General features: G+C 37.7%; 1 protein-coding gene across 3 annotated transcripts; it reads right to left on the minus strand.

Moving 5' to 3' along the window:
- Window positions 1-417: 417 nt before the first annotated feature.
- Window positions 418-23,157, minus strand: fkbp5 (FKBP prolyl isomerase 5). 3 transcript variants are annotated; one of them, XM_034083503.2, is made up of 11 exons: window positions 22,920-23,157; window positions 8,380-8,509; window positions 8,071-8,215; window positions 6,055-6,197; window positions 5,175-5,289; window positions 4,937-5,093; window positions 3,643-3,733; window positions 3,327-3,410; window positions 3,045-3,230; window positions 2,688-2,927; window positions 418-1,350 (listed from the first exon to the last, which is right to left on the minus strand). In XM_034083503.2, exons 2-11 carry the CDS (start codon window positions 8,482-8,484, stop codon window positions 1,243-1,245), a joined length of 1,374 nt encoding a protein of 457 aa, XP_033939394.1. In that variant the 5' UTR covers window positions 8,485-8,509; window positions 22,920-23,157; the 3' UTR covers window positions 418-1,242. The 3 variants fall into 3 exon arrangements, with proteins under 3 accessions (XP_033939394.1, XP_033939391.1, XP_033939393.1); XM_034083500.2 differs by having other exon boundaries at window positions 418-1,353; XM_034083502.2 differs by lacking the exon at window positions 22,920-23,157 and adding an exon at window positions 22,436-22,560 and having other exon boundaries at window positions 418-1,353.

A 23,157-nucleotide genomic window follows, 5' to 3' on the forward strand; every position in this document is an offset into this window, starting at 1 on the left:
GGAAAATGTATGTGTGTTGAAGATTGTGCCATGCTTGTTTATGCAATTAGCTGATAGATTAACACATGAGTGCAAAAGGAGAAGAATGTCATCAATCAGTCAAATCTACCAACGCTCCAGAGCTAAAACATTTAATTATATGTATATTTCAACTCTCAGTTTCTATTTTATTAAGATTTGTGCAGCTGCCACTGAAATGTTATGTTATCACTCCATAAAAAAGTTATCATCTGTTTTCATTTCCATAGATCATCATTGTTTTGAAACAATACCAGCCTGGCTTCTCATGAAAAACAGTTTGTACTGTACGGTTAAATGGACAACAACTAAATACATTTAACAAAAAATGATCTTTCATGCATGTATTCATGAATAAATTACTTTAGTGCATGACAGCAGTCTAATCCATCATAAAACAATGCCTCATATTTGCCCAAAACAAGGCGCTGAATTTGAATTGTAATTCTGGAAATAATCTCTCTCAGTTTAGGTTCCTCGTATAGGCTTTAAAAAACAAGTACTGATTTGGCTTCATAGGTAGTAGCTCAATGTTACAAATTACATTAATTCAGCATTTACTAAAACCAAATAAAGAGAATTTTGAATTTGTCATAACACCAGAGTTACAGATTTATATTTGTAATTTAGTATTTGTAGTTTGTGCTTTCAGATTATACTCACTGCATCTGCTGATGAGAAACTTGAGCTTTCAATCATGATTTCTTGCATTATTGCAGATTCATGTTTGGAGGGTAATCTTTTTGAGTCCTGGATTTGTAGTATTATAGAACAAATGTCCCAACATTAAATGAATGCAGGCTTTTCTACACCAAGCTAACAGGACCTTTTACACCTTTTATCCAAAGTACATATTGCACATTTAAAGACTAGCAAAAGTTTGAAGTCTGAATGACAAATAAAATGTTACTCATCTGTGTTTTTGAAGAAATCTACTATATTTTTCAAATAATAATAGGTGGGGGCTAGAAGTGTTCACCAATTACTCTCTGATTCTGCAGTACTAATTCGTCCTGGCAGTCACACAGTCCATGTGACAGGGGAAATGCTGTTTGGCTTGCAAACGTCCCTGCTTAAAGTCTTTTTTATATGCAGGAATGGTAACGTTGGATTTTGGGATAAAGATGTTTGGATTAGAGGCTTCTTTACAACCTTTTTCTTGCCTCTGCTCCCTGGGCTTGAGAAGCAAAGGAAGCCATGTCTTTTATTTCTCCCTTTCAAATGTCACTTTGCCGATGGACCGTCCTGACTCCTCCACCGTCGCTTGATGCCCACTTCACCGTTCATGCCGTTCCTCACGCACTCATCCCGCTTCCTTTTCGTCTTTCTAACCTGCTGAGGGGAGATGAAGCACACAAAGGTCAAATGTGAGAGCTTGCCTTGCTTGCTTGGTTCTTTTTTTGTGTATACATAAGCAGTCTTAAATATATTGTTAAGAATGAGTTATAAAACTGATGAATTCTGAAATGTCCCCAATTATTGTTTCTGCAGTCTACAACCCCATTAGGCCTTAAACCCTTCAGGGACATTACTGACGTCACTTAGTAAGTCTTCAGTGCACAAAGCTGCAAAGTCTGCGAATTATGTAAATAGGAATGTGACAATGTGGCAATTGTCAAAAAATAAATCCAATTGTTTTTGCCAAAACAGTATATTAAAGCCAAATTAAAATATGTTTTGAGGAATAAACAAGGCAAGCAAGTGTTGTATAGCCTATGCTTGCATGACTCATGTGCTGTTTGTTATTAACCATCTCAGTCTTTGGTAATGTAGTGTTTAAAAATGTAAAAATTATTTAGTGTTGTTAATTGTCACAAAGCTGTTAATTGTCACAAAGCTGTGACTTGCGGACAATTGCATCAGACAAAGATTGCAGAAATGTGGATTTACAAAGTGCCCTTTAAGGTCTCTAATGGTCAAGCACTTGACCATATTAGAGACCTAATCACTTGTGTACCTTGTGGGATCAAAGTCTGTGAGTATGGAAATTGAAAAATTCAGTTAGGTGCTTTATTTATCTTAGTATTTACTGAGAATTGAGAAGAGCATCTGGATCTGGATAAATAGATGAGAAAATCAACAAATCCATGAATGAACACTAGAGGTCAGCATAATACTGAATAAAGTACAATAGGGGACGATACTGCAGGCCGTTTATACTGTGAAAAGGGGATTAAAGCCCTTTAAAACATTTACAAATCAGTTATATCATTGTAAAATATTTGATGGAGGGCATACCTGTTGTGATTAGCCAAATATTTTGCAGGAGATTTTGGTTTGAAGGGGTGTATCGATATCTTCCCCATGATTAAAAAGAGTTAATGTGCCATGTGCCCCATGTACTTTCCTGGGCTAACATACAAATCACATTTTTCTTATAGATCACCCTGTTATGGTTTACTAAATAATATATAATAACACACATCTGCTTTCTAACAATTGTTTATTGTCCTTGCACTATTCTTTGTTTGAATTGTACTTATCTAAGCATATTGATATATTGGGCCTTATTCTTGAAATCATCTGTTTATACTTAGTATACATTTTATTATTGAGTTGTAATGTCTTCTCTTCATTTAATATTATTGTTCCTATTCAATACACTTGAAGCCACACACACACACACACACACACACGAGTCAGGCTGACATTTGGCGAGGAATGTTTACCTTGGCGTCGCGTTCTGCAAATTTCTGGAACATGTTGGCATAGGTCTTCTTGTCCTGTTCGTGGTGTTCTTTAATTTTGCTTTGGCAGATGGAAATCTGAGCATGAGCTGCTCGATTTGAAGAGTTGACTTGCAACACGTGCTGGAAATCTTCCATAGCCAGACTGAACTCGTTACGGAGGAGTCGTGCTTCCCCACGACGGTACAAAGCCTTCTCATTGTGCTCATCCAGCTCAACCACCTTATAACATACACAGAGTCATCATTTTAAATACAGAAGGTGAATTTATTATTTATTATTTATTAAGTTATATGGTTTTTAAATTTGGATAAGTATCATCAGGGTCTACCAGCTCACCTTGTTGCAGTTTTCCACAACTTGTGTGTACTCTTTTGTCCTCAGGAAACACAACGCTAAGTTGAGGTGTGCTGTCAACATGTAGGACTGTATTCTCTTCTGCTGCTCCATCCCAGTCCCACACTCCATCTCCAGCCACAACACGATGCGCTGGTACTGGGCCACTGCCTGGTGGTGTAACCCTACCTAATACAGAAAGATGACACCATTTTATGAAGATGTTAACGATTAAAAAAAAAGTTAAGAAAATGTTAAGACAAAAGAACAGAATAGAGACAGTACCTTAAAATACTGATTCCCTTTTTGCTTAACTACAGCAGCCAACTCTAGCTTTTCAGGTAGGTCCATTTCCCAGGATTCTTTAGCCTTTTGGTAAAACAATTAACGTCACAAAAAGTGGAGAGAAAAAATTCAGGTTTTCATGTTTAAGGAAGTCATCGGAAAGTGATGTACAGACTGTGAAGAACTTGTTGTACTTTATCGAAGTGTTATTCAATGTGTGTTTGTTTACATAGAAACAAAAACCACACTAACGTACTAACTAAACCTAATGTAGAACGTGACCTTTATTTTTGTGAAAGCAGAAAGCAGGACTCACCCTTTGAAAGCTTTTGAGGGTAACTTCGTATACGATGTCTTTGTATGGTCCAATTTTTAATTCCGGTTTACCTTCGCTTCCAAAGCCATACCTGTGTAAAAAAGACATAACATGACAGAAGTTGATCCCATTGATAGAACAAGTAATCACTTTTAAATTGTCAGTTATTCTAGATATCAAACACTGACATCAGTAAACTAAAGGCTTTTAACATTTAAACTATAGTGTGTTAAATCGCACATGTGAATCAATCTAAAAATGTCATGTCAATAACACATATTTTATATTATTGTGTAACAAATCCAGAGCCTTTTAAAACAGTTATGTTACTTTGCATTTGCTTTCTCCCTACCCTAATGGCACACACACATATGAGTGTAATTCCTTTGCCCCAAACACACAATTTAATTTTCCATACAATGCTTTTGTTATTGTGAATTATATTGGTGAAAATCTGATCTCATGACAGCCATACATGCCAATACATAGCAATATTCCTTGTTCAAAATGTGTTATTATTATGTAATGTTCTTATTTCAGGGTGGTTTATGTGATGTTACTAGTTGTTGGCATGAACTCTAAGTATGAAGTGTACTATGAATTCCTTGTACGTCACCACTCCTTTGAATTGCTTTTGCCTGAGGTTAAAGTAGGTGAGGTTGGCGTGGGTGGGGTTAGGTGAATGATATTATGTATTTTAAGCAGTACAATGTGTTCAATTTGCTTTTGCAATCACTCCTTATTTCTGTCTAGGATAGATATAAAATGTTGAGCAACTGCGTCTGTGTGGCCCGCCATCTCTTTTCATCTTGTCTAAAATGAACTTTATTTTTTGGATGCCTGACTCCTCAGTGAGTTGTTGAAAGTCCAAATCACAGATTTCACTTTTGAACACTGATGGATTTTAAAGTTTTTTTAGAACTAACCCTCATAATTACTAGATTAAAAGTACCGCACATGAAGGTTTTTTACTATCAATACAGCATAAACCTAAAACAATGTTAGTGCATATGTATCTGAAAATACAGATACATTACTATTCAATACATTGTAGAGCTATTGTAGAATTGTTGCATGATTTCTGAATTTGGTAACAGACTTCAAATCCACATAAAAGACAAAAAATAATAATATAAAATAATAATAATTCGGAAATGACAGAAATCAAGGTAAAATTAAATAAATGTTACCTAAGGACGTTATAGTATTTTGTCGTCAGAGGTGTAATGAAGCAGGAAACTTTAGGCACACTACAAAAAGCATTTGAGAGAGCAAAGGTGTTTTTTTAACTTACTTTTGTTTTAGATAAAGTAAACAGCACTCTCCCTTCTGCATCTTGTCCATAGCTCGGTCCACTCCGAGGGGAACGCCTTTATCTTCGGCCTCACCAACAATAAAACTGACGTCCCTGCAGTCAAATCGTCGGCCATCACACTTTCCCTCCAGATGCACTGTGGATCACAAATGACAACATGTAAACTCTGATGTTTGCATTTCATAGGGCACAATATTCACGACAATAATGACCCTACCTTCAACACTTGCTCCATCGTTGGGATTCATGTAACCATCACCTTTGACCTTTATCCTTCTTATGATGCCGGAATCGCCTGTGAGAGCCTCTCCTTCAAACTTGAGAAGCTCCATCTGTTTTTGTTGAAAACATTTATTCAATCATTGTTCTACAAATAGCTATATGAAGCAAATGTAAAGTGAGAGCGCTGCAGTGAATGGTGTTACAGTAGGTGTGGGAGGACAAAAAACAAGTCGGAGTCAAGTCATGGAAATAAAATTAAATAAATTATTATTAAAATTAAATTATGACCATTGAATTAAACATACAGATAAACTGTGTAATCAGACAGATGTTTACACTCCATACCTCTATAATAGACAAGCTTAGAGTATCCCCTCTCAGATAAATAACCCCCTGACATCCTGCCTCCCCGTCTTTAATTGCCTCCAGGTAGCTTAAGATATGAAAATGTTTGTTATGCAACTATGCATTGTAGCTGTGGATTATGATGTTTACACTTATTCAATTATTCAACTTAAGACTCTTTGTTTTTCTATGGCTGGACCACTGCAAGTCTTTGTTGAATTTTCAAATAGCTGAAGAAATGTATTGAAGAAGACGGAGATGCCCGCACATGAGCCCCACTGAACTACAACTGAATGTATATGGCTTCTTGACTGAGAGGGATTCAAATAGACAATGTTATTTTTTCATTTCAAACCTTTATTTAACCAGATTGGTCCCATTGAGATCATAGATCTCTTTTTCAAGGGAGACCTGCAATGAGCATGAGCAGACTGCTCCATCTCAGACTGACACATGCTTTCAAATTATCAGTCCCCCGGTTTGATACAGAATTAATGCACAAATTTGAGGCACTGGCGTGGCACACCTACCTCAAACACCACAGAGGAACTGGGAGGAATTTTGTCTGGATTTCCTGCAGATCCATACGCGTACTCTGGTTTACAGAGCAACGTGCACACCTCGCCTCTCTGCATGGACATCACACCAATATCCCAGGCCTTAAGGACATGACCTGTGAGTGGATGAAGCAAATAACAAATATGAGAGATGTGCTGGTTCATAAATCAGGCTTTGATATTTTGTAATTGTTTAAATTATAATGACAAAAATGTAAAAAAAAGGTTTTACATTTCGGTAAATACTAGGGATGTAACGATACCAAAAACTCACAGTACGATAATATCGCGATAAAAAGTCCACGGTACGATGTTTATCGCGATATTGAAAAATAAAGGAAAAAATGTGAAAAAAAAATTCAATTTTTGAAATGTCTTTATTAAATAATAAATCTGATTTGTACAGTATTTTAGTAGGATAGTAGTATTTTAAAGTGTCAACAATATAATAATCAGACCCTGCAATAGAATAAATAAAGTTTCACTTTAGTTTTTCAAGTAACTCAACTCTAACTCACTAACTCACTCACTCAGCATCATCAAGGTTATCTTTTAGGAATACGAGCACGTCCACATTTCCAGGTAGAAGCTGGGATGTTTGGGCGTTTATAATATCCCCTGCTGTGGAAAAAACTCTCTTGCTTGGTACTGATGTTGCTGGGACAGAGAGATATGCTTTAGCCATGGGTAAAACTGTGCATTGTCTCTCCACCGCTTCAAAAACAATACAGTTTTTGCCAAGAAGGTGAGGCTTATTGACAGGGCGAGATATAAACATACTGTTGGTACTTGTCAATGTCTCTAGGTATGTACATGTAGCCCTGTAAATACGATGTCCTTTTGAGTTATCTGTTGTTTTATGTTCATGTTGTAACCATGTTGGACAGGTCTCCCTTGAAAAAGAGATCGATGATCTCAATGGGACCATCTGGTTAAATAAAGGTTTAAAAAAAAAAAATGATTTAAATTTATTTATTTTTAAATCGCGGTACATTTTGTCAGTCTCACGACGGTATTGAGACATCTATTTACCGCGGTATCACGATATTCGATATATCGTTACATCCCTAGTAAATACGCATATTATTTTTCTTGCCCACATTTTCATGAAAAGACTGTTTATATATCTGTCGGTAAAATATGAAGCTACAACCAGGAGATAGTTATAAAATAGCCCCTCTGTAAAACTACATCCTGTTGTTTTTACTCATTTTATGTACACAAAAGAGTTTCGGGAAATGTTAAAGTGATTTGGCAAATGTTAAAGAGTTTCGGGAAATGTTAAAGTGATTTGGCAAATGTTAAAGTGTTTCGGGAAATGTTAAAGTGATTTGGCAAATGTTAAAGTGTTTCGGGAAATGTTAAAGTGTTTCGGGACTTGTGCATTTGTTTTATAAACTGCAAATTTGTCTCTAGCTTTGTAAAAGTGTTTCGCATCTTGTTAATTTGTTTTTGTTAATGTTAAATTGTTTTTTCTTTGGTAAAAGTGTTTTGCTAATGTAATTTTGTTTTATAAAATGTAAATTTGTCTCAAGCTTTGTTAAAGTGTTTCACACTTTGTAATTCTCGTTTGCACTTCTCAGCCACCGTAGTGGAGAGATGTGTCATTCATATGAATTAACTATCAGCAAGAAAGCATATTTTCCAAAAACTCTAGGTTTTCTCATCCGCTCAGGCTCAATTTCTTGAATTACAATAACTTAAAGTTCAAATCTCTAAACAAATGGTTTGTGAATGTCATTTATTTAAGCAAAGTGCATGTGTTTTTGCACATGTGATCAAAAGAGTGACAAAACAGCTTGTCGTTGGGAAAACAAATTCTTAGTAGTGATGCTGTGATGTCACTTGAGACATTTGTGATGAAATCATAAGAAATCATGTTAGGACGGTTTCAAAAACTGAGATAAATAGATTGAGAATAGCTCTACAGTAAGTCAGAGACAAGACTACGGCCCATCAGGTATAACACTAATGCATGAAGTAATCTACCTTTGCCGACATTAAAACGAAAAGGTTCTTTGCGTTCTCGGCTGCAGTCAAACTTCTTCCCGCTGAGCAGCTTCCCAGTATAGTGGACGGTCACTCGGTCCCCTATCATCGGCCGCTCTTCATCCAGCCCCTGACGCTTCACAACCTGCAGACAGCAAGAAGAACTCTAAGTTCAAATGATAAACATTTTTAACAGGGAATATAGAATAACCCATGAAAAATCATGACCATGTCATGTGAGTCATACTTGTTTCTAAGTGCCAACAAAAAGACAATTTTAAAACAATTTAAATAAATTACTGTAAATACCTTGACAACTCCTTTGTCTTTTTTAGGTGTTACATCAGTGCCCTTTGTAGCAAAGACGGACGTAGCTGGCTGGCCATCCATCTTCAGATCCTGATCAGTGGTCATTTTTGTGAGTGGGCACACGGTAACACTGTAAACATTATGAACACACAAGCCTACGTGTTAGTGAACTGACTGCCAAAAAGAACATGTCCTCGTGTCTCGTGTTTTCACTTGGGCAAAAACTTGTAACAGGAAAACGGCACATAAAATGAATCTAATCTGTGTAGCTGGACTGGAAAATTACAGAGAATATAATAATTCAAGATCTCCATCATTCACCCAGTAAAAATGACTTTCTCCCCCACATTATATAACTTGTAGTAGCTATTTAAGGACACATGTTCTAAAGCAATGTACTGTACTGGAGATATATTTACAATTGTATGCTAAAGCCACAGTTACATGGATCCCAGATGTATCAGGAACATTATTTTGCACTGCAGTTATGAAAACACTTAACTGTCTGCACCACACCTTTTTCCTATACATAAAATGCTAAAGGTAGCAGCCTGTCTCCTGCTTCAGTCATTTTATTTTGTAACATGAGTTGCTATCACCAAAGAACAGTATGTCCAGGACTATTAGTTAATAGCCTTTTGTGCTCTTTGTCATTCTATAAATGACAACATATTTTATGGCATCTGCTGCAGTTGGCAAGCTGAACCTAACTTCGACATGTGGTATGATTCAGCGATTATTTTGTATTTAAACATTAGAGTCTTTGTTCCTGAAAGCCCTGTATGCACACACTGTAAGAAACGTACCATGAAATTCACAGTATTTAACTGGCAGCAATTGACAAGTTACTTACTGTAAAATGAATTACAGTAAGTAACTTGTCAATTGTTGCCAGTTAAATACTGTAAAATGAATTACAGTAAGTAACTTGTCAATTGTTCCCAGTTAAATACTGTAAAGGTAATCACAGTATTAACAAGTTTTTATTTACAGTAACAGTGTAAAATGAAACTTCCAAGTACTGTATTTGTGTTTACGGTAATAGTGTTTTAACTGTAAAATGAAACACAGTAAATAGCATTGACTTTATTTGGTATTACAGTAGTAGTATTATAGCTGTAAAATGAAACACAGTAACTTCCAAGTACTCTATTTGTGTTTACGGTAATAGTGTTTTAGCTGTAAAATGAAACACTAATATTGAATTACTTTATTTTTTGTTATAGCTGTAAAATAAAACAGTAATTTCCAAGCATTGTATTTTTGTTTAAGGTAATAGTATTTTAACTATAAAATAAATCACTGCCATTTAAAAAGTACTGTATTTTTGTTTACGGTAATAGTGTTTAAATTGTAAAATAGAAACTTTAATGGTATAATTTTAAGTTACAGTATCAGTATTGTCATGCTGGTAATTTACAGATTACCAGAAATTCTTGACACAATTTTAAAGCTCACCAATAACTGCAGGGAGACAGCAAACAATACATTTTAACAATGTATTCTTAATTGTTGAACGGTATCAAGACCATGTATTTTCTTGTGCTAAATGATAAATATGTTCATCCATAAAACAATCGATATTAATATCCAAAAACATGGAGATTGCATTTTTTAAAACAGTGGCGATAACAAAACACAAAGAATATGAAGCCATTTCTTCTGCCAAGCTATTTTAGAGACGTGCTGTAGTTGAAAAGGTGTCACAACCTCGACAAAAACTGGAGAACCCAAATGCACGACCCAGAGACAGTCTTGAATGTAACAAACATTTTCTTTTTAATGTCATTGAACAGAAAATCGCTCTTAACAGAGTAAGTACTTGAATAACAAAAAAAAGCTCACAAGGAGGAAAAAACTAAGCGTAACAAAAAGAGAACTTAAGATAAACTTAAACTAACAAAACAACAAAACCTGACAAGACTGTAAACGATCCTCTCTTTGCTGAGGCCTGGCACGACCACACATGGGAACAAACACAAACTGACACAGGACAGGGGGAGACAGGACTATTTAAACATGAGGTGAGTGGGAACAGGTGGAAACAATCAGGGGCGGGGCAGACGATGGCGGGAAAACACACAAAGGGAGGAAGTAACAGGGCCTGAAATGAGAGACAAGAGGTAAGTAGAAAATGAAACGGCAAATGGAAAACGAGACACGACATGAAACATGGGGACTTAACTAGAGATGAATGACATAAATAGCCTAATAACCTGTCATGAGGTGAATAAACATGAAAACCTTACTAAACATGAAATGACAGACATAATACATAAACATAACTAACACATTTGACGAGACACAACAAAAGGCACTGTTTGGCAAATACATTATCACTATTCTTAGATAATACACAATATTTTAAAACACTTTGAATACAAACAACCAAATGCATGCAGGAATGGACCCTGTACTGAACTTACAAACCTTACATGTGTAAGACATTTTGATAAGCTTGCAGAGTACAGTTAGCTTAACTTGCTTTTTCACTAAGCGGTAGTGATGTTACGTATTGCGCCGAGGCTTCGGAGCGTGTGTCGAGTAATCCCCGAAGCTTTTTGTGAAGCATGTATCGAGGCTTGTATCGTTTTGGGCCAGTGACGTCATCGATGACAAACGAAGCCTCGCTGCCTGTCGATACCACGTGACTGCTTCAGGAAGCGATTCAGATCGGTTGAACCGTTGAACCACAACGCTCATAATACCCATGGATGTATATCAAGAACCATATTACCCCTCCTTACCCGGGCTCGGTGACACGATGAAATCAAGAGAGCTCAGACCCTCACTTATATAGAGGTCACAGTGTGCGAAAAAGCACACGTCCCGCCGTCCGGGATGAGTTATTTACAATATCGGACAAGTAGATCTTTCAATTGACTTGTCCGGCGGACAAGTGACGTTTTTCTCCCTGATTTATTGACAAATAATTGATAAATTAATTTTACAAAAGGCAGAACTCATTCACAAATTGTACGTGTCCTCCATTGTTCGTTTAGAAATGTTAGTTTTGTTTCTGCTTGTCGATTCCAAAGGAAATGCATCTCGCCGCTTTCTGTACAGTTAGACGGGGGCGGGCGGGGCGGGGCGGGAAGTGTAGCACAGTGCCAGGGTTGGGAAGCAAAACTCGGTTTTTCTCCCAGTTTGTCATGGGACTTATTTTTACCCTCTCAAAGAACCGGAATCGAGAACCGAAAATAACCGGAATCGAAAAGCAGAACCGGAATCGTTCAAATTCAAACGATACCCAACCCTATGTGTGATGCAGTAAAAGCTTACCGCTCACTTACGTTAGCGGTGTCGTAAAAACTGTGGGAAAATGTAAAATACGATGGCGAAGAAGAAGATTCCAGTGGCCCCAATTTTTGTCCATTCTGGACAAGTGAAAAATGTATTCGGACAAGTAAATTGCCAAACTCACTTGTCCATGGACAAGTACTCTCTAAAAACTTTTTCTCACACTGGGTCGGAACATGTCATAAGTATAAATAGATACAAGCATAAATAAATGTAGGAATAAAAACATGAATGAATAAATACAGGAATAAATATGGTCCAGTGTTGTCAGGGACATTCAGTGTGTGTGCTGTGGCTCAGCTGGAAAGCAATTGACTCATGACCGCAGGGTCCCTGGTTCAAGGACTGAACAATACGTTTTTTACAGCTTTCTACAGCTAAATGAGATAATAGTTAATAAATGTATTCTTTGATATGGTTTAGCCTTTCTCAGGCTACAACGTGGTTAAGTTTACGAATATTATTAAGGAATACAAATCCCTCTTTGCAATGTTTACCAGCCTCCTTAGGCTTTTCAATCACAATCATTCAACTGGAATAAAAACAATATTGTTAACATGAAAATATGATTTTATGTTCGTTGTTTAGAGTTATTCTAAGGCTTTACTCATTGGGAACTCGGTATGAGATAGAGCACACTGTTGAGATGTCCAATCTGCCTGTTTTACACACTTTGACCAACAGTGGGGTTGGACCAAATGAAGCCCATGATGAAGCCTCATGAGATGAACCCTTTTGTGAACCAATTGGCTGGAAAGCTTCAAAGCTTCATATGGCTTCATCTCGCCATCACTACTAAGCGGCCTGACGTCGGACCGTCAAACTTTGGCTAGGGTTACATAAATTAACTGACAAAATTATTTGTATTAATTACTTTCTTTGTCTCTTGAGTTACCATGTCCATTAGGGGAGTTTACTTCCTGGTTCAGCAAAGGGCGTGGCCTAGCGCTGAGGACTCATAAATACTGCAAGGAGACAATTGGGACAGACCACCTGCTTCCATGTTAATAAGCCCCAAGGTCCCCGCCGGTGGGTACTTCTTTTTTTTTTCACGACACTATGTCTCAGGGGATCTTAATATTTAAGAACCTATTAATGTGTTATACCAGATTAATGGAAATAATCTCAGCTAACTGACGATACAAACCATTTTTACCAAAACAAAACACAAGTCTCATAAGAAGCATCTAAGCGAAAAATGCTAACACACTTTGGCACAGAACTCAAGATAAAAGATACCCTTATTACTTATCGTAGCTGCACACAAGATATCCGATTAGAGCTGAGGTTCCACAGATTATTTAGGTATATATATCATCACTGAGTGATCCGAACTCTTGACAGGGGAAGCAAACACAGACATCACAACACGTACCTTTACGGCGCATTTACGGGGGATCGTCTCACCGTAGCTGTCAATCTGATCAAAAGACTGGTTCTATGGCATTAAAACGAGAAAAAACGCGGCTGAATTGGTTAATCCATAGGTTGATAATGTTTCTGGGTGAATGTTTTTTTTTACAATCCATAATTCCATTTTTATGTAAAAATCGGAGAGTAAAAGTTAGCTGCTAATGGTAGCCACCAGAGTTATCGCAGCTTCCGGTCTTGGCTATGCGGCAGTCTCACACACACATATTACCAAATAAGGAGTATGTGGGAGTTCCCCTCGATTCCATTGGCTCTGATGGTTAGAAAGAGATGTCAATCAGCAAAATCGACCAAGGGGGGCCAGAGATATGGAAAATCCACCCAAATGACCCAGAAGTGGGGTTTTTTTGCTAAATCTCTATAAAAAGGTCAAATTTCACTTGTTTTGCATCGATCTTGATACAGGGTACTTATTATATGTTGTAGTTTGGATTCCTAAAGCTTTTACTCTACCATCCCATCATTCAAGGGTGGTTTTCACTATCAGTAATTATTTTCTTTTGGACGGACACAATAATTTAAATTGTTGTACTGTGTTCAATCTGAATTTACTTTAAAATAAAAACATCTATATTGATTCTGACACTTCTACATCCAACTCACAGGGGTAACCTTGCTTTCAGAAAAAATATTATTAATTTAACCCTTTTAGAAGGGAAGATATGGTCATTTGTTCTGGGAATGTCATTTTCGAGCCTGAGACCTGAAAAACGGCCCAGGGCTTAACAAGTTTAAAGGGGGGATTTGGGTTTTGTCAGTGTCCTTTGTGTTTTCTGTTACTATTAATTATCCCTTGGTTTCAACTTGGTTTGGCCAAGCCACTATATAGGTTCCTTGGTTTTTCATTGTAGCAGGTCAGTTGGTTGAGTTAACACCTAAGTGTTAAGTTGATGCCATGTTTCCTTGAGGTATTTTCTGTTGACCTCTTTTATAGGCCTAGTTATTGATTGATTTATGATGTTTTCTGTGGACTTTTGGGTAAATAAAAAACCCAGTTTATTTAAACCAATCCTGTGTCCTGTTGTTCATACCCCTCACTGTTTATTCATCATTCAATTCATTCTAAATTGTATTCTGTAGATTGCGTACATTGCTTTTCACTTTAATGCTTTTTGCACTCCTGGTTAGAAGCTAAACTGCATTTCGTTGTCTCAGTACCTGTAATCTGTGCAATAACAATAAAGTTGAATCTAATCTTGAGCAGGAACTAATGTATCTACTTAGTACATATCTGACATTAACGATTAAACACATTTGTGCATTCTTTATAAATGCAAACTGGTCAAGACCACTGACGGAAGTAGTTTTGCAAAGTAGTGGTTCTGTATTTTACATGTAGGATTCAACCCCCCTTGTATTGATTTGTTTTAAAATGAACAGACACTTGAGTCATTCATTTGTAGTGATATAATAATTGTGCATATGCAACGAAGAACGCCAACGCAAATTCCGCCAAACTATAGTCAAACTAGTAATTACACTGCATCAAGATTATGTATATTAAGAAAAATATGTTGGTTTATTTAAGATATTTTAGATATTTTAGCTATTCTAGAAATGGAGTTTTTCGGTTGGTTCTTTCTTTTTTGGTTACGACTTACAATGTACTCTGAATATCTACAGTACATTGTTGGTTACTGTAAATATCTACAGCACATTGTTGGTTACTCTGAATATCTACAGTACATTGTTGGTTACTGTGAATATCTACAGTGCATTGTTGGTTACTGTGAATATCTACAGTGCATTGTTGGTTACTCTGATTATCTACAGTACATTGTTGGTTACTCTGATTCTCTACAGTACATTGTTGGTTACTCTGAATATCTACAGTGCATTGTTGGTTACTGTGATTATCTACAGTACATTGTTGGTTACTCTGAATATCTACAGTACATTGTTGGTTACTCTGAATATCTACAGTGCATTGTTGGTTACTGTGAATATCTACAGTACATTGTTGGTTACTCTGAATATCTACAGTACATTGTTGGTTACTGTGATTATCTACAGTACATTGTTGGTTACTGTGATTATCTACAGTACATTGTTGGTTACTGTGATTATCTACAGTACATTGTTGGTTACTGTGATCTTTTACAGTACATTGTTGTTTACTGTGATTATCTACAGTACATTGTTGTTTACTGTGATTATCTACAGTACATTGTTGTTTACTGTGATTATCTACAGTACATTGTTGGTTACTGTGAATATCTACAGTACATTGTTGCTTACTGTGTGTGAAGCTGACCGTTGCGCGGCCCAGACCAAGCAAGGAGGCAGAGGCAGAACGTCCACAAATATAACCCGACGTGGGCATTTATTAAAAACATGGGCACAAAGTTCACAGCCTCAATCCTGCTGTTCTCCTTGTCCACATCCTGCAGCCACAAGGATCTCACACACACACACACCCAGCCCTCTCCACAGACAGGAAAACAGAGCCCAAATACCCACACTCCAATCAGCACAACAAGACACAGGTGAGGGGGGAGGAGACAACACAGGACACCAGGTGCACACAATCATCAGCCACAGACAACACAAGAGGCTTCTCAATACTCAAATTTCCCCTCCTGGGGCCTATGCTACGAAGCTGGTTCAACCTAACCTGGATATGTTTGAGTTAGCCGGTTGGCCTAATCCAAAACATACGCGCTCTCGCTAAACTGTACTACGACGCTGGTTATCAAGTGGATCGCTCAAGCCAGCCGTGTCCTATCTAGTTAGGTGCGCGTTCACATGAAATGGGTGGTATTTGGAGCATTCGACCAATCACAAACATGGAGAAGCGTACTGACAGCGCAGCGTCATACTTCCTGAATGAAAAGTGAACTTTAATACTCGTCAAAAATGAAGAAGTTAAACTTTAAACATCCATGACTTAAACACTTGATCAGGATCAAAGCCACAGAGCTGCACCTGCAAGGTGAATACAGCTGGCAAAAGAAAAAGTGTTTGAATGCGTACATTAACAGGTTTATGATATCACTGCCCCGTCTAAAACACGATCTGACTTCAATTACATTTGTCTCGAGTGTTTCGTCAACTTATGTGTTGCTTAAAATAATACTTCTGCATACAGTATGTGACACTGTGAGTGTTGCACGGCCAGATACGGCTCAGCTGACTCAGATAAGGAGATATATAATACATTATGAAGTGATATGCCGCGGACTGTACTTAATGTACTCTGATCCGGTTACTTATGTTGTGGCCGATATTTAAGTAAGCTTTCTTAACACTAATGTTATATCAGATTGCTCTGAAGATGGAGGTGATATTCTATTCATGTTCACGTTCACACAGTCGGTGATTTTTGCCGGCCGTCTTTCCTGCGACGGCAGTTTTTCTGTATTTCCTTTCTCCTGTAATATGACTTGATCGCTTTAAACTCCGCACACTGAGCTCTGATTGGTCAGCAGGCGGTGCTTTCACTGAGTTGAGCTCTTAGCCTGCAACCTAATCTGGTCCCGACCAGGTTAGCTGCTTAGCATATATTACCATGGAGATCTAGCCTGCTAAAAAGAGAACCAGCTTCGGATGACCGGAAAGCCGGAGTTTTCCCTGAATTTAGCCGGCTAAGCGAAAATCCTGCTTCGCAGTATACCCCCCTGGACTCCTCGACTCCTCGGTCCTCCGGTAGTGACCCGGAAATGAATTTCAGTGCGCCATTTTGAAGGACGTCTCATTTCTCTAAATGCCCACCGAGGACCGAGGATCGAGCGTCGAGGAGGCTCTCTGGAGGAGCTATAACCGAGGATACACTGATGGTTCCTCCACGGCTCCTCCGCGGATGCATTTCCGGGATCGGTGGAGGCGTGACGCACGGCCGGACTTATCTCAGCCAATGACAGCTCTAATTATTTTAGAACCTGCTCTCATCGCAACGCGATGTTTACAGTGAGAACAGCTGTGAGGTCCTGCAGAAAGCAGAGCAGTGTGTACAATATATATCACTCAGTATAACAGGCATACTCTCTTTATTTGCTTTAGTTTAGTAGATATCTACAAACAAAGAGTCGATATTTTTCTTAAACCATTTAGTGCTTCACATAATAAAATACACAACGGCTGTAGCCTGATTATGCTTTAGGAGCTGTAGGTGTGTGTGGTATAGTGTGTCACACACACCTACACACTGTACAACACGCACTGGTACAGTGTGTAGGTGCGTGTTGTACAGTGTGTATGTGTGTGTTGTACAGTGCGCAGATGCGGTGGACAGACAGGTCTCAGTTGGTTTGGTGTCCTTACTTTTAATACTTGCAAATACAACTTTTGGCCCGTAATTTCAATTCCCCATTTCAGCGACCAGAGAGAGGGGGGATATATATCCAGTCTCTGATTGTGTTACGTTATTATGAGAGTGCTCTCATACTTTAAATTGCATATATTTATATAAATATATTTGTATGTGTGTGTCCACATCTGTAGCCTGTTATTGTCTCATTATACCGCACTCTCAATGAATTCAAAGTAAATATGTGGGGGAACAATGTTCAGCTGATCTAACAGAGATTATAAAATATGACGAAACACTCGACAGCTGATGCAGCTGTTGCCACGTAATAATGAACGGACGTCGCTTTAAAATGACCGCTCAGAGGAGAGGAGTTCTCATTTCTTTAAACGTCTGCTGCTTCCCCTCCTCTCTCCTCGGTTCCCCTCCTCGGTCCTCCGCTCGCATCTCCTGTGGGCGGGACTAAGTCTCGAGGAGGGGAGTCGAGGAGGGGAAATTTAAGAATTGAGAAGCCTCTACATACTGTGCAATCACGCCAATAAAGTGCCACATTACCCGGCCCGAAGCTGTCAGTCCATAGTGACGAAGCCACCTTCGTCACACTGTGAATATCTACAGTACATTGTTGGTTACTGTGATTATCTAAAGTGCATTGTTGGTTACTGTGATTATCTACAGTACATTGTTGGTTACTGTGAATATCTACAGTACATTGTTGGTTACTGTGATTATCTACAGTACATTGTTGGTTACTGTGAATATCTACAGTACATTGTTGGTTACTGTGATTATCTACAGTACATTGTTGGTTACTGTGAATATCTACAGTACATTGTTGGTTACTGTGATTATCTACAGTACATTGTTGGTTACTGTGATTATCTACAGTACATTGTTGGTTACTGTGATTATCTACAGTACATTGTTGGTTACTGTGATTATCTACAGTACATTGTTGGTTACTGTGAATATCTACAGTACATTGTTGGTTACTGTGATTATCTACAGTACATTGTTGGTTACTGTGATAACCTGCAGTGCATTGTTGGTTACTGTGATTTGTTACAGCACATTGTTGGTTACTGTGAATATCTACTGTACATTGTTGGTTACTGTGATTGTATACAGTACATTGTTGGTTACTGTGATTTGATAACTGCTAGGACTGTCTTAGGGAAGACAGCTTTTAGATGCGCAGCTCCTCTGTCTTGGAATAGTCTGCAAATTAAATGGAAACTGAACAATCTGGTGCCACTAAATGTTTTTAAAGCTCGGTTGGATGCTACTCAATCGGAAGCTATTGGTACCTGTTTATGTGGATAATTTTGTAAATGATGCTGTATGATGTCCTTTTGTTGTTCTGTTTATGCTTTTATGTTTCATGTGGAACTACTTGAACAGGTCTCCCTTGGAAAAGAGATCAAAGATCTCAATGGGATTTTATCTGTATAAATAAAGGTTTGAAATTAATGAAATTAATGATAGAGTTGGGACGTTACTACTGCTATTTCTACAGTAACTCCAGAGTTGCTGTAATTTTTGGTTGGAAACACGGTATTATACTCTAAAATGGTATACAGTAATTTACTGTGCACAAACACTGTAAATAACTGTGGATTTCACAGCCATTTTTTACAGTGCAGTTGGAGTGTGGGCACGACTACTCTCACACATTCTTTAAAGAAAAAGCTGTGCCATCATGATTACAGTCATGTAATCTCTCTCAGTATTTGTTATGAGTCAGATTAAAATGTTGATTTAGATCATGACTCTCAGAGGTGAAACACTGATATAATAGCTTATCAGAATATGAGGGGTCAGGCTTTCCGGTTTTATCTGGTGATTTTGTCATTCTCTCAAATGGTGTCTCCTGATGAGTTACTGTGAAGAAACAAGAATGTGTCGCTACCTGCATGGCCATCAAATCCACATAATTACTGATCCCTTTGTAAGATAATTATATCACCAATCTTCATCAAGAATCCTGTACAGTATACTCTCACCTTCGTATCACGTAATCTGTCAATAACATCCGTTTTTTTGCAGTGTTTGTATTCCATAGAACAAATCAGCTTTCTTACAAAAGTATAATAATCAAACACAACAGACAAATAATTCAGATGTCTTTGTTTATTTTCTCTTCAAATCAAAATGATAGTTTTGTAACTGTTGCAAGTTAAATAGATCAGGCTAGACATTTGATGCCAGATTTTGGCATTTGACAGTTTCAATAAAAACATTTTTTAAATGATATAGTGTCAATATAATGCTTGAGGTGTTGGCAACTTGTAGAAATGTGAAAACCTTTGACTAGCTAAACTGCAAGGAATGTATGTAGGTATGTCTGTCTGTCTGTCTGTCTGTCTGTCTGTCTGTCTGTCTAGTCTACATTGCCATATTACCTCATTGTCTATTGTATACTCCAGCATTGCAAGAGGAGGAAACTATGTCAAGGCAGGTGTAATAACCTCTGTTACTCAATTCCTCAAAACATGGCTGCAGGCATTTTAGGTACACCCTGGCAATAATCATGAAGCATGTTGTAAAACACTAAAGTTGTGTAGATTGTTATCACATGCAACAACTGAGACTTTAACACTTGCTTACGGCGTACTGCTGCTCTGGGACTGTGCCAGGATGTAACCAACGTTATCCCTATGTTAGGCCAGAGTTGTGAAGTAACGATAACAAACACCACATCATTAATGAAAAAATGGATGTCTTCCTCAAAACAACACTGAAGATAATTCCATTTTAAACCTTTTTTTGCTAAATTACTGTATGTTGTAAAAAAAGCACAATTCAAGCACATATTGGCTCTTCATCGGGTTCAGAGGTATAAAGCTAATATGAGTCTGAGATATTTCTTAATATAATAAAGTTGAAACAAGTTTTGAAAGGAGAACTGTACAATTATTAGACTCAAAACACGAAGAAAGTAAGGAAGTATGAAAAATGAAAATGTATATACAAACAAAAAATTATCAATTTCAATAAGTTCTTTTTTTAAATTGATGGTTGTACTCTTCTAGGAGAACATTGCCTTTAACTTTTGTATGAAAACTCCTATCTCCACAACCCTAATATAACTGTTAATGGTATCATATATTTTCTCTATTTTGCTGAAGCAAACAACATATTTTAATTATTTCTAATAAATCTAAATTAAATATTATACACATTTACTGCAAAGCCTAAACAATGTCCTGTGAGGGAACAGTTCTGCAGGGTTATGATCAGATGGCAGTCTTGTGGCCCCTTCAGATTTTCCACAGACGTTAAAATGGTAAAGAGGAACGGCTCATCAGTTTTCTTGATTTTTCCACCAGTTGTCTTGCCTTCAAGCTCAGGACATACCAGATGCTATTAATGACCATGTGAAAATATTAGAATATGCTTCCGAGGTCTGTAAGTTCCTAAAGCGCCTGTTAGTGTGAAAATGAAGCAACAGAGCTTGGCATGAGATTCGTACGTAGCAGTAGACTCATTGCATTGAATATTGATTAAGAAATGGATATTAACTTGTTTTTTTTGTTTAAATACAAAAGCCAAATCCATGGCACTACCACGTCGCTCAATCAACAGAGTAAAACCATCAACATCTGTTTAGCTGATATCTGTTAACTATTCTGTTTCTTCAATCGTGTCACTCTCAAAGATCGAGTGTCGTTTACGGAACTCTTCAACACAACTACACCTCAAAATGTCTGTCACTCTCCTGCAGTACACCTTATCCTGTGCCTTTTAAATTTCATGAATTTAATTTAAGATGTGCTTCTTTTTACGTGTGTGTGTGTGTGTGTGTGTGCGATTTCATGGGTGTGTTTGTGCGTGTGTGTGTGTGTGTGTGTGTGTGTGTGTGTGTGTGTGTGTGTGTGTGTGTGTGTGTGTGTGTGTGTGTGTGTGTGTGTGTGTGTGTGTGTGTGTGTGTGTGTGTGTGTGTGTGTGTGTGTGTGTGTGTGGTGTGTGTGTGTGTGTGTGTGTGTGTGTGTGTGTGTGGTGTGTGTGTGTGTGTGTGTGTGTGTGTGTGTGTGTGTGTGTGTGTGTGTGCGGTTCTGAACACAATGTTCCTTCTATTCACAGTTCCCTGCTGGCAAAGCCTGATGGTGTTCACCAATCTGAGACCCCCTCACGTACAACCCAGCTTCAATTTGAAATGAAAAAAAACATGATTTTAATTATTCAAATTAGCCAATTATATTAACACACAATTTCAATACAAGCTAAAGCAGTTGGAGTGATATTATCTAGTCTGATAAACTACCATTATTAATATGTTCACATAATTAAAGAGTAATAAAATCCAATAAGTGTATCCTTATTTTCTTCCTTTATAAAAGTATGAATTATTAAACCATGAAACCTAATGCAAATATGTACAGCACAGATTAAATGGCATGTAGGCTACATGTACCTAAACTAAGATACAGAGGAATGTAACAGAACACAATGAGGCAAAGACCACATCCACAGACGCACACGGTGTATCTGTACATTCTGTCTCACATCCGTGCTCTACTGCTGATTCATTTGTGAACATGTGAGCACACACTGTTCATAACAGAGCCATACACACACATCCTGAGGCACAGCACTGTCTGGCCCGGGAAATTATCTTTTTATCCTGACAAAGACATCACAGGGACACTAAGGAAGAAAAGTATACAAGAAAAAACTGCTTTTATGGACTTTTAGGGCAAATGCTGTTACTGTGTTATATATACTTGTAATTGAAAAAGACACTTTAAGCCTTTGAATTGTGCTGTTCTTCAAAGGCAAAGGTTAAGAACCGGCCACCCTTTGGTAAATTATTTGTATCTGTCACTGTTCTTGGAAATGAAGTTGTTTAAATATTGATTGAACATGTCCCCCAGGCAGTATGATTCATCTCTGATACTTTGCCTTCACCTGTGTCCATGTCAGCAGGCCAGATCTGCTTCAAACTCAACATATCATCTAAATCTAATTAATTATATGATGAGACCCATATTTTTGTTTAGTTATTCCGAGGTTACCATTATGTCCCTGCAATGCAACTAAATATGAATCACACAAAGAATACACAAGAGTTAATGTTACCTTTTCTCAGAGAAAGTGTCACAACCTGTACTTTTATGAAGATACACCTAAGCCTTAAGGGATTCTGGATGTACACTGGTGTCCTCATCCGCCTCCGTTGGGAACCACAGCCAAGTGGCACATTCACACACATACACACACACACACACACACGCACACACTCACCTATTAACACACATAGGCTCTTATCAGCCATTATGTTCCATAGCACAGTGGGAGCTGTAACCTCATATGCCCCTACACGTGAAAAACAAGAACATCTCATAATGAGATAACCTAACTGGATATGTTGAGTTTTATATTGAATCATTGCCAATTTTATTAGACTCTTTCTGATGTTTTACGATGTAAAACAAGTGCCATTTAACTTAGGGAGGTGTGAACATAAAACAATGGAAAGACAGCAAACCTGAAGCATTTTTGAACTCATCAAAAGCCTACTTCTTTAAGCCACATATTAAAGGGAACAGATGCAAACACTCACATGTCCTCCTTCCTTATTGTTGCTCCCCCGAAACGGCTGGTAATATGCTGAAATTTCAGCCGGTGTTTTTTTTTTTTTTTTAAACCGTGTCTTTTCTCTTTTTCTTCCTAATTCATCTCATCCAGGGTACTAGATGTTCTGTCCATATGGTTATTATGTCGCGCTGTTTTTGTCCTGTGGTCCTGAACGTGCCGGTGAAGTAGCCACATGGATCTCAGACTTCAAAATGACACGAGAG

Source organism: Pseudochaenichthys georgianus, chromosome 5 (assembly GCF_902827115.2).
Source record: "Pseudochaenichthys georgianus chromosome 5, fPseGeo1.2, whole genome shotgun sequence".
Classification (NCBI taxonomy): domain Eukaryota; kingdom Metazoa; phylum Chordata; class Actinopteri; order Perciformes; family Channichthyidae; genus Pseudochaenichthys; species Pseudochaenichthys georgianus.